At 36.9% G+C, this 13,461-nt stretch overlaps 1 protein-coding gene across 1 annotated transcript in view; it reads right to left on the reverse strand.

Moving 5' to 3' along the window:
- The window catches only part of AP3B1 (adaptor related protein complex 3 subunit beta 1), a 285,822-nt gene that overhangs the window by 145,056 nt on the left and 127,305 nt on the right, over nucleotides 1–13,461 (reverse strand). Inside the window, exon 8 of the mRNA XM_049866363.1 lies at nucleotides 214–369. Within this exon, the coding sequence (XP_049722320.1) occupies nucleotides 214–369 (156 nt within the window). The remainder of the gene's footprint in view (nucleotides 1–213; nucleotides 370–13,461) is intronic.

Here is a 13,461-nt window from a genome sequence, read left to right on the forward strand (position 1 = left end):
AAATGCATTTAGCCATTACTTTCCAGAAATTTATAGCTTATATTCCACACTGTACTGTCAACTATCTGTTACATTTTCTGGTGTGTAAATAAGCAAACAAAAAAATGTTCCATTATTACACTCAAAAATTAAAGACTTGTTTACTGAATTTAGATCATTTAACCACCTTTAAAATAAATTCATGAATTATTTCTTATAAGGGTTTTGTCATACCGCCGCATTCCTGCTCTGAAGCAAAGGCTTTGTGTTTCGAATTAAAAGTCTATGGTCCGGATCCATAACATATGGCTTCTTTCTTTTGTCAGTCTTTTCCTTCTCTTCATCATCAGACTCATAGAAGTTCTTCTCATTGTTTTCTAGACCTTCATCCTGCAAGGAAAGAAATCCAATTCCAAGATTAATTCAGGCCCTCAAGGGTCCAAATATTTTATAGTCAAAGAAAACTTTAAAAGATATCTACATTAATGAGAACATTCTGCTGTAGAATGCTACTGTTGAGGCAATTTAAAATTATTATACTGTATAAATGGAATAAAGACTTTGCTTTTTCTCATATTTTATAGCACAATAACTGCACTTCAGTGCTATATATAATGCTTGTTTTATATTTACATATACATACCCATAATTGCCCAAAGGGAAAACCTGACCATCAGATTCTATCAAATCCTATAATATAAGACTACTTAAAAACTGGAAACTATCTCAACAAACTGTTAGTCACTGTGTAACTGGACCAAAGGGTCTGAAGAAAGAAGAGCACTGTTTGAACTACAGCACACACACACACACAAATGTAATAAAGCATGACAGGTAAAACGTAGAGATTAAGTTGGTCTCTGTGCTGTCAAGAAAAAGTCTCAATTTTTTATTTATGGATATCCATAGGAGTTGACTTTATGTTTTTGTTGCACGCTTTTTGTTTTGAACTCTTTGTTTCTGTCGATAAAACCTGTCTATAGGCATTTAATCCTAAAACCAAAAACCACACCCGTTGCCGTCGAGTCGATTCCAACTCATAGCAACCCCATAAGACAGAGCAGAACTACCCCTAGGGTTTCCAAGGAGCGGCTGGTGGATTCAAACTGCCAGCCTTTCTGGTTAGCAGCCATAGCTCTTAAGCATTATGCCACCAGGGCTCCTTTAATCCTAAAAATAAATAAAAAACAAAGCACACAATCATACAATAATATTCATGTACATCAAATTTAACTGTTTAGAGGTAATTTCTGTTACCAATTACTGGAAACACACTTTTTGCTTCCAGAAAGATGGAGATGTTCTTTTCCCTATTCACTAAGTACAATGAAACACCCTAAATATTACATATAAAACAAACATAAGAAGACTCTGAAAGGTAAAAGGAAGAAGGCCTGACTGGATGGGGATCTCAGGACCCCAAAATGACACAACGGTGAGTTCTCTAGGCTTCTTTTATTTCAGCACAAGATCTGATACTGGAAAAGCTAGCAACCAAGAAACTCCAAGTGCAGATAAAACAATCCTACCCTCACCCCCATCCCCCTCAAAAAACCTGCTCAGTATAGACCAAGAAAGTAAGAGCCTAGCAAGACGGAAAACTTTTAGAAAATAACCACTCTACTGCAGCTAAACACCACAGAAAAACTATGGTCCCACTCCACTCCTACCAGCAAAGGCTTCCATCCTTACCAGGCTGTAATGAATCATCCAGACAACCTCGCTGGGGTGGTGTCAGAGAAGGTACATTAGGGACTGAGACTTTCATCCCAAGAGGAGGTAACGAGGCCTCACTGTAATATCAGTAGAGACCACATGGAGAACTTGGACTTATAACTCAACCTTCAGTAACAAGGCAACCTTATCCCTTCCCACTGGGATTGTTGTCAGAGGAGACCTACCAGACAGGAATTATAGCACAACCACCCAGTGATAATGAGGCCATCCCTCCCACCCCCAACAGAGTGTCAGTGGAAGACACATACAAAGCACTAATGAGGCACTCTTATCCTTCCCAGTCAGTGAGGTATCAGAGAAGGACTAGCAGCAGTCGACATTCCCATACTCACCTAGTGGTAACTATGAGCACAAGTTCCCTGAGGTATTAACAGAGGCTGAGTTGGGAAACTGCACTTCTACTTCAACCTGATATTAGAGGGGCAGTGCTCCCACCTTTCCTGCTGTAGTGGTACCAAAAAAAACCCCGGCTAAAACAGAAGATTTAAAGAAGCTCCAGAGTCCCATAATACTCAAGATGTTCAGCTGTCATTATAAAATCACTCACCACAACAGAAGCAAGGAAGATCCCAAACTGAATTAAAAAAGGCAATCAATAGATGTCAACACTGAGATGACAGGGGTGTTAGAAATTTGTCAAAGATTTTAGAGCAGCCATCATAAAAATGCCTCGGTGAGCAATTAGGAGCATATTTGAAACAAATAAAAAAATAGTAAGTCTCAGCAAAGAATGAGAACATCTAAACAAAGTAATAGAAGATATAAAGAATGACCAAAAGGAAATGTTACAATGAAAAATATAAGAACCTAAATAAAAAACTCAATGAATGAGATCAAAAGCAGAATTGGGGTGGGGGGGTGGGGTTGAAAGGTGGGGAGGACAGAAGAAACAACCAGTAAACTGAAACACAGAACAACAGAAATTACTCCGTCTGAACAACAGAGAGAAAATAGACTGGAGAAAAAAACCCAGGGCCTTAGGGATCTCTGGAACTGTAACACAATAATTAATACTCACGTCATTTGGCTCTGAAAGGAGAGAAGAAAGATGGTAGGGATGAAGTGCTTGCAGAAATAATGGCTGAAAACCTCTTTAAATATGGCGAAGGACAGAAAACTACAGATTCAAGAAACTGAGCAAACTCTACACAGCATAAACCCAAAGATATCCACAACAAGACATATCAGAGTCAAACTTCTAAAAACTAATGACAAAGAAAAAATCTTGAAAGCTGAGTGAGAAATGGCACTTTCAGAAAGAATGATAGAGGCTTTCTCATCAGAAACCACGGAAGACAAAAGGAAGTGGCACATTTTTTAAGTGCTGAAGGAAAAGAACTATCAACACTGAATCCTGTATACAGCAAAAATACCTTCAGGAATAAAGGAATATTCAAGGCATCTTCAGATGCAGGAAAACTAACAGAAATTGTCACCAGCAGATCTAACCTAAAAAAAAAATGCTAACAGAAGTTCTTTGAACAGAAAGGGAATGATAAAAGATGGAATCCTGGAACATCAGGAAGGAAGAAATAACATGGTAAGGAAAAACACAGATAAATACAATAGACTTTCCTTCCCCTCTTCTAAATTATGTTAGATGGTCAAAGCAAATATTATAATGTTAGTGTAGTCCTAAAAGGCAGGTACAGGACATACTTAAGAATATTACATTATAAAATAGGAAGGGTAAAGAGACAAAAAGGAAGGTAAATGGTAAAATTTTACTACTCAAAGTGCTAACATGACACCACCAATATACATGGTATACATAAGTAAAAAAGGCTATACAAAGAGATATTCAGAATCACTATAAATAAAAATAGAATGCTAAAAAATGTTCAACCACCTCACAGGAAGGCAAGAAAAGGAACAGAGAAATGAAAAACAAAGAGAACAAACAGAAAACAAAAATAAAATGGCAGACTTAAACCTAGCTATCAATAGATTAAAAGTAAATGGTCTAAATATATCCATTAAAAGACAGTGATCAGCAGAGTGGATTAAAAAACATGACCCAAGTATATGCTGTCTGCAAGAAACTCACTTCAAACATAAAGATAAAGGCAGGTTGAAAGTAAGATGCAAGCATTAATCAAAGGAAAGCAAGAATGGCTATATTACTATCAGATAAAGTATACTTCAGAGCAAAGAAAATTATTACAGAACAAGGCATTATATAATGACAAAATGGAAAGTCTATCAATAAATGTTATATACTGTGTAATTCCATTTATATAACATTATTGAAATGACAAAATACAGAAGTGGAGAAAGATTGACAGTTGCTGGGAGGTTAAGGATGGGGAATGGAAGTGGGTTTAGTTATAAAATGGCAACATGAGGGATCCTTCTGGTGATGGAAATGTTCTGAGTCTTATCATGGTTGTGATACTATACTGTAGTTGTGCAAGATGTTACCACTGGGGGGAACTGGATAAAATGCGCACCTGATCACTCTGCACTATTTCTTAAAACTGCATGTGAATCTATGATTATCTCAAAATAAAAAGTTTAATTAAAGAGAAAAACTCAGTAAATCACTTAAAAGCAACTTGCATGTATTCACCCACTTTTATCAGACAACAATAAAGGAAACGGTCTAAAATGTTATAGATTAATATCACTTAATGAAATATTTTTCCTTTGCTAGATGCCTACAGAAAATGCATGCTTACTTAAATTCTAAGAAATAAGAATAATGTAAGCTCAGGTTTGTTTGTTTGTTTTTAATAATAATAATAAAAAATCTTAAGAAATCATCCAAAGAAAACTCACAAAACTTATATTCTTTATAAAGAAAAATATTTAAAAAAATACGCATCTTAAAAATTAAACTAACAAAGATAACATTACCACCTTCCTTGGAATACACAGTTCAAAATAAACTACTTATTTCTCAGCTGTGCTTTATAAAAAAAATGCTGTAATTGAAATACACTTCTATATCAAGGCCAGACTTGAGTGATTGTTCCATTATGGAGCTCCTGATTAAGTGCATTAGTAAACCAATAAAATGATACACAAATAATTAAACGCACCAAGCATAAGCACTTACCTACAATCTTTAGTGTACTTTAATCAAATACTTAAACTCTACCTGAAACTGTTATAGGATGAAACTGTTGTATTAATGAACACAGCACTATAACTAGCAAATAAAATACTCAAATGCATATAAAAAGCTGCTCTTAATAAGAATTTATTCATTTCATTTCTCCTCCTTTGTCAATTAACATAATTTAGAGTTCAATCACATTATTTTAACAAAGAACATATTTGTACTGCTTACTTTCCCGTACAAGTACTTAAATATTAAGATTCAAAGATCTTATATAGCTATCAAGAAAAACTTCTACAAATACTTCATGACCTTACACTAAACATCTGTGAACTAATTCTTTTTTAACATTTAATTATTATATAAATTAGTATAATTTCCCCAATTAAAAGAGGTGATTTGAAATAACATATTTAAAGTTTTAGCAATAGGATAATAGGATAATAAACAAGAAAAAAAATGCTGCTTACAGTTAAATTAGCTAATGATATCAAGTATTATTTAAAAGTGAATTCCCCTCAAGAAATTTTCTATTTTTTGATGAAATTTCAATTTGCTTCTACTGCCACAAGAGCATGATGGTATAGCTTTTTAGATCCAGCTCTGCCACTCACTGACTGACTATATGTATGTATGTACCAGCTGCATAATTCTCTAAATTGGAATCAAAAAGAAAAAAAACCATTGATTAAACAAAATGTTGATGTTTTTATGAAGTTAATGAAATGAATGAGATGAGCCTCCCACACAGATTGGGAACTAATTTCCATTAGTATTATATTTGAATCTGTATTAGTGTGGATTATGTTTTCTCAGGATTTCAACCAATCAAAACAGACACTAGCCCCAACAGAATGGATGCTAGATAAAAACAACTAGCATGGTGAAATCAACTGGATATTGATGCTGCCTCTACCATCAAAGATCTTCTGGATCTTCCCTTGTCTTGATTTGATCTCTCCTTGTCTTAATGCATAAAAGGGCAGTATCTATATCTTAAAGTGTTATAAAGATCGATTCAATTTGGTGAAGGTTACACAAGCACTTAGAACAGTATGTGATACCTATTAAACATTCAAATAGTAGCTATTATCATGTTTTTTTGTGTTCTGAAACTTCCTATCTAGACGCCATGTAGTTGAAACTGTTGTTGTACGGTGTCAAATCGATTCTGACTCACAGTGACCCTTCAGGACAGAGCAGAAGAGACCCATAAGGTTTCCGAGGCTATAATCTTTACTAAAGCAGACCTCCACATCTTTCTCCCATGGAGCAGCTCGTGGGTTCCAACTGTTGACCTTTTGGTTAACAGCCTAGATCTTAACCATTGCGTTACGAGGGCTCCTGTAGAAGTTACTTTACTTCAAATCAAATATCCATAAATGCCAAATGTGAAGAAAAGTTTTCCCTCAGAAAAGAAGATGACTCAGATTTGAGGATTTACAAATATATCATGAGATTCTCATACAAGTGCTTCATTTTGAACCATAATGCACTGTTTGGGGAATTCATTACATGGAAACAACTTCAATCAATGCTAGTAGTGGATGCTTAAGAGAAATCACAAACCCCAGTGATAAAAATGTCATTATAAATAAGCCTTTAAAGGAATACAGGGTGATAGAGTTCTGCTTCCAGTAATAACTAAATAGGGAATTTGGAACACCCATCCCACTGAGAACTAGAAAATCTTAAAAGAAAGAAAGGCGCGGGGGAAGAAACCTACCTGTTTGAAGGCATTGGAAAGCCAAAAGAGTAGTTAAGAGTTATGCAGCTAAAATCCAGAAGAAGTAGTAAACCTAGAAATGTGACTGGCATTTGGGGTTGGTTTTCCTCCAAACAGCATGTGTTAATTACAGAAGAGGAGGCTGAAAGGTCTAGATGTTGAGAGGAGCTTTCAGCAGATTCACAAAAATACAGAACGATAACTGGAGGTCAGGGCCAGCCAAAAGGTATAGCCCCTGCTAACTCTCCCAGTCTTTGGTTTAGAAAAGTTCTATACCTTAGGAGTAAAGATAATCAGAAGTTAAAATCCAGCTTTCAATCAACTCAATCCGTAACTGAGGTGGTTAAGTGAATTCAGATGGTTGGTACTATTACCCTAGTCACATTCTATAAGTAAACCAAAGCCCATCATGCAAAGCCTCACATTAGTTCAACAATTTTTTCCTTAAAAGGGGAGGGGGGCAGTGTCATTCAGGGTACAGACAGTGTTTCCATTGGGGAGGGGCAGCAGGACATTAAGTAGAAAGTGCCAAGAGGGGAGGGCTTCTGAAGTAGTAGCTCCTATTTCTTTTCTCACAGTCTAGTAGGCTAGAAGTCCAAATTCAGGGTGTCAACTCCAGAGGAAGGCTTTCTCTCTGTCAGCTCTGGAGGAAGGTCCTTGTCATCAGTCTTCCTCCGGCCTAGGAGCTTCCCTGAGCAGGAAGCCTAGGTCCAAAGGACGGGCTCTGCTCCTGGTGCTTCTTTCTTGGTGATATGAGGTCCCCCACTCTCTGCTTACTTCCCTGTTATTACTCTTTTTAGATAAAAGGTGGTGCAGACAACATCCCAGGGAAACTCCCTTTACATTAGATTAGGGATGTGACCTAATCCTCTGTAACCAAAGGCAGAGATTATGATTTATAACACATAGGAAAATCACAAAATGGAGGACAACCACACAATACTGGGAATCATGGCCTAACTAAGTTAACACATATCTTGGGGGACACAATTCAATCCATGACACTCCACCCTTTGGCCCCCCAAAATTCATGTCCTTGCCTCATGTAAAACACATTCACCTCATCGTATCACAGCAAAAGTCTTAAAGCAGCTCCAAGACCAAAATCTAAAAATTCCTCTTTATCTGTGAAATCTACAATAAAAGTTATCTGCTTCTAAAGTACAATGGTAGAACAGGCAGGCACAAGCTAGACATTTCCACTACAAATGGGAGAAAATGGAGGAAAAGAAGGCATAGTAGACACGGAACAAGTCAGCAGAACACATTACATTAGCCCTCAAGGCCTTTAAAATAATCCTCTCTTCTCTGAGACCATTTACACAATAGCCCTGCCGTCCAGACCCTGGGTATTGGCCACAATCTCCGGATTCTGAGTGGAGGTCCCTCAGCCCTGGGCTTCAGCTCCACTTTCCAGGCCCATTGGGACTGCAATTCTTCTCCCTTGGCTTTAGGTGCACCATTCTCCTAATCCATCTGAGTGGCAACTCCATCCTTGGAAACACCAGAGGCCATGGCTCCGCCCTTTGAAACCCCCGAGGTCATGGCCATACCTTTTGAGACTGAGGCAGCTCAGCTTCTTCTGTTCCTTCTCTCTCCAGCTTCTGCTTCTTGGTTTCTTGACCTCTCAGCTTTTCCAGCCTCACACCCACATCCGCCTTACCGATAAGTGCCTGGAGGCACCCCATCTGCCAGGAAGCCTCCTGTGCACAGGCACTCAGCTCTCTTGCTGCGTGGGTCAGCAAGCCTAGCTCCACCGATAAGTGCCAAGAAGCCTCCTGCGCAAGGGAACTCAGCTCTCTTGCTCAGTGCCAAGAAGCCTCCTGCGCGAGGGAACTCAGCTCTCTTGCTCAGTGCCAAGAAGCCTCCTGCGCAAGGGAACTCAGCTCTCTTGCTCCAGTGCTGACTGCTGCTGGTTCTCTACTCATGCCACTTCTCTGCCACTGCAGGTTCTCTGCTGCTGCTGCTCCTCTAACCATTCAGTTTCAAAATCGCTTCTACATTCTAGGTATCAGTTTGAGCGGCTCCACACTCTCGGTACCAAATTCTGTAATTCTGTCTTAGTCATCTAGTGCTGCTGTAACAGAAATACCACAGGTGGACAGCTTTAACAAAGAAAAATTCATTTTCTCACAGTCTAGTAGTCTAGAAGTCCAAATTCAGCTCCAGCAGAAGGTTTTCTTTCTCTGTCAGCTCTGGAGGAAGGTCCTTGTCATCAGTCTTCCTCTGGACTAAGAGCTTCTCCGTGCAGGAACCCTGGGTCCAAAAGACACACTCTGCTTCTTTCTTGGTGGTATGAGGTCCCCTGATTTCTCTTTCTTAATCTGGGTGCTATGTTACATAGCTATGTTTACTTTGTGAAAATTCATAGTTATTTGCTTCTGACATGTGTACTTTTCTATTTTTCCACTTTAATAAAAAAGTTTTTAAAAGCAATATGCATATGAGAAAAAAACAATATGAATATACAACAAACAAAACCAACAAAAACAAGAAATCTAGAAAATAAGAATCATCAGATATGAGTTAAAAATAGCTACGGTTAATATAAAAAAATTTGTTTCTTTTTATGGTTAATATGTTCAAGGAATTGCAACTGAGCTTTTGGCAGGGAATGCAAATATATTATTTTTACAAGAAAGTCAGATTTACTTTTTATATCATTTTTATATAATGAGGTATAAGTTCAGTGACTGCTTATATAGTTAAAAATATGGCAATCTTTTTACAATTTGAATATGACTAAATTTGCAATAATCTGAACGGATCAGACAGGGGAAGATTTGTGCTGTCTTGGAGATAAGAGCCCAGATAGTTAATTGTTACGATTTGGAGTTTATATCTCAGAGAAATTTGAAGTGCTTTAAAATAATCATCCTTAATTAACATGGTAAGGAGCCCTGGTAGTGCAGTGGTTAAGTGGTTGGCTGCTAACCATGAGGTTGGCAGTTCAAACCCACCAGCCACTCCACATGAGAAAGATATGGCAGTCTGCTTCCATAAAGATTACAGCCTTGGAAGTCCTATGGGGCAGTTCTACTCTGTCCTTTTGGGTTACTATGAGTTGGGATCAACTTGACAGCAACACAGGTTTTTTTTTGGCGGGGGGGGAGGGGAGGCGGTGTCGTAATTAAAATGGTAAATGTATAATGGAATGAATTTTCATTGGCCAGAAACAGGAAAGTTGGTTAAATGAAAAAGGTAAACAAAATACACTGAGAAAGATGGTCAGTCTCCTCAGGTAAAAGTAGATAAAATCGTTTTTCTTTGGGAGGGAAAAACATTAACTAGACAATAGATAAGTGGTGACTTTGGTGAAGGGAAGTAGTGTATACACGCACAAGAGAGTATGCACGCACAAAATCTTTGTTGTTCTTTAGCAGTATCTTAAACACATAGGGGAAGCCACTCCATTTTATCTTATAGGTTAGCTAAGAAATAAACACAAACTATAGTCCTTTTATCAACTGATAAGGAGTAGCAGAAAATATAAAGAAATAAAATTAACAAGAGTTAAAACTGTACATAGCAAAATTTGTTCATGACTAAAACTTGATAAAGAAATCAAATATTCCTGAAAAACAGCTGCTTCTGGAACATGTAACCAATAAAGCTGAACTTAATGTATATAAAAGATAACTTCTGCTTAAGTAATTTCTAATATTAATAACGTATTTTCATAAATAACTTACCGAATCCTCAGAAGAACCCCAAGAGGTAAGCAAAGCAAGTACTTACTTTTTCACAAATGAAAAAACTAAGGTATACATAATTCACATGAATTATCCAAAGTCAGAGATTAAAGTCGTGGAACCAGGATTTGAAAGAAGGAGTTCTTAGTTTTTGTCCTATCATTTCTTCCCTTTATTATCTTGGCATTTATAGTAGCTAAATAAGAGACAATGAATGTACTCCTTTGCCTTTGTATTTCCAAGATAGTCTGAAAGTCACTAGAACCCATCTTAAGATTTTTCACCTGGACAGAACAATTTCTGAAATATGCTGTGGACACAGGCTGTAACCTTTCAAAGCTAGTCACAGGAACGTATCATGACAATCCCAGGCAATCTGAGATCCCACAGCAGCATACTGGTGATGCAACTCTCTGACATGGGTTAGATGTCTCTGAGAAGCCCAGAGTGGATGGGTGATTAGTAACATCATAATCACTTGTTAAATTTGCTAGGCTGTATGGATAGAACACATTATCAGAGGGATATATTCACTAGGAAAAAAATTCATATTTAATCAAGTTTTTAAATTTTTCAAAGGAAAAACAAAAGAAATGTCCTTCTCAAAAAATCAGGTCTATGTAAAGCAATATAGGACATGCATACTGGTTTGAGATTTTTTTTTTCCTTCTCTGAGGTAACTATTATACTTATCACTTTACATGTTTTACACCACACAGCCCAGTGACCACTATACCATACAGGTGGAAGTATGGGTTTGAGGACCATTGAACACTGAATCTCCCCAATACACCACAATTATGGAAACACCTGTGCACAATAACTTTGTGTTGAGATGCTATGAAAATTCACAATGTTCAATTGCCCACAACACTTCTCATTTCTTATGAATACATGTTCAGCTCTAGTATATAAGAAACAAACTTTCTATATGCAGTGGTTTCTAAACTTTGCTACTGAGAAGACTAGAGGATCTATATAAGGCATTTTTCAAATTTCCCTGAAATAAAACATAGTCATGACATTTGTTGAATGTGAGCCTAAGGCTTCCAAGACATGGAAAACAAGGGTTACAATTATTTTAAAATTGATTAGTCTATACCTAGGATGGGGAATATAATAAGAATCATTTTTGTTAAGCAGAATGCATTTTAGAGTGGTTTCATTCAATTATAAATTAAGAAACAAAATTAAAGACATCCTAAATAGTACTAATCATTATTCCTCATGTATTCTCTTCTTCTATCCCTAACATAAACAGACTATAGTAGAGACAGGCAGGTAGAAGTCTTTTGAATTGAAGTTGACACACATTTGTCTTTTGGGCATAAAGAACAAATGGGTTAGAGTAGGAGTTTTGCAAAACTTGTGAGCATTCCTGGAGGAAGGAATAAACCAGTAAAGTACTTTTTCCAAAGTGAAATTCTATAAAAAACTCTAATATAAAACAGAAAAAAAAAATTACCTCTATTCTGAATGAAGTGAGGATAGAGACCTAAAGCTCTAAGAAACACCACTTTAGAAAAAATAAACCTGGGCTATAAAAAAACTCTTTATATAAATTACAAAATTTTATAAAGGGCCCATTTATTCTTTGTTAATTCCAAAATGGTTACATATCTAAATTAAATGACACCCCTGAGTCACAAGAAAAAGCAGGTCTTTTTTAAAAAATATGAAGATAACTTGGTTAGGTGTCATCAAGCCAGTTCTGACCTACAGCAACACCATGTATAACAGAATGAAGATAACTCATTGAAGACAAAGAGTTAGACCTAGTTGCCTTTGGAGAGTATAAACGGGAATTGAGAAAGGGAAACGTATATGCTTAGAACACAACCCAGCAATTCCACACCCTAAAGAAATGAAAACATGTTCACACAAAGACTTGTGGCACTGGATAAAAAGGGTACAGCTCCACGGGTGTATACGGAGTTCAGTGTTCAGCCATAAGCAAGTACCATCTGCAAATGCCAGAGATAAACAGATGGCAGGTTGGTGGGTAGGTGGGTAAGTACACAGTGTAAGACAAAGTGATGACTAAAAAACTCTGATCTTGACATTTCTGGCCCTTTACATATCTAGTTAAGACTCTTTAGCAAAAAGGTAATAAATCTTCTAGCTTCTCAAACCATCTCAGAATTAAAGAATCCTTCATTAGGATACCACTAAAAGGACTTATTTTAAAATACAGACCAAAAAAAATATGCTCTGAACTCAAGAGAATGGCTAAAATCAATGACTAACACCACCAAATGCTGGCAAGAATGTAGGGCAACACAAATTCCCATGCACTGCTGTAGAGACTGGAACATGGTACAACCACTTTGGAAAAAAGTCTGTTTTTTTTTTTTAAACAAAAATATATCTGTACTAAGCCCAACAATTTTATATCTGGATATTAACTCAAGATATATCAATGTGTATCTCCACAAAAAGACTTATACAAGAACGCTCAGAATAGATTTATTTATTCATAAGAGCTGAAAAATTAGCAACAGCCTAGGTACTCATCAACAAGAGAACGGATAAAATACAGTAAATTCATACAATACTATTCAGCAATAAAAATGAAAGAACTGATACCTACAATGACATGGATCAATCTCAAAAATATTATACTCAGAGTGAGAAGACTGACCCAAAAGAATACATATAGTATGATTCTAATGATATAAAAAAAAATGATATGAAGCTCCAGAAACTAGTCTATGCATCAGGGGATAATGTTCTGAGATTATTTTCATATTTCTGCATGATCAGGGCTTCACGAGTAAAAACTGCTGGTAACCTGGATTAATAAATGAATAAATGGCAAACAAACCTTAGAAGTTAGAGACTTCCAGGAAGATTTACAGGCTTATTCCCCCTAAAGCCACTGGTTTACTTGCCAAAGCATAATGAACATAGAGATATTTCTCTCCTCCCCAGAGAAAGAGAATTTATTTATATTAGATGAGGTCACTATCACTCTGAAAAGGAAGAGGAAGATGAGAGAACAATCCTATGTGAGCTCTGAGATAAACAATTTGGGGGCTGCTTTCCTGTTACAGACAGCGTGATAAACACAGGTGACATCTGCCCTCATCACACCACCCCATGGGTGACTGACATGTGGGGAACTGGTACCAAGATGAAATGTAAATATCTAAAAGGTTTTTTCCTTGATCTAGAAGTGTGGTATTTCTATGTGTGTATGTGTGTATCTGTGCATGGATGCAAGTCGGACAAACATCTCTGACCTTTCACTGTTTTGAATTCAACAC

This window comes from Elephas maximus, chromosome 2 (assembly GCF_024166365.1).
Source record: "Elephas maximus indicus isolate mEleMax1 chromosome 2, mEleMax1 primary haplotype, whole genome shotgun sequence".
In the NCBI taxonomy this organism is placed as follows: Eukaryota; Metazoa; Chordata; class Mammalia; order Proboscidea; family Elephantidae; genus Elephas; species Elephas maximus.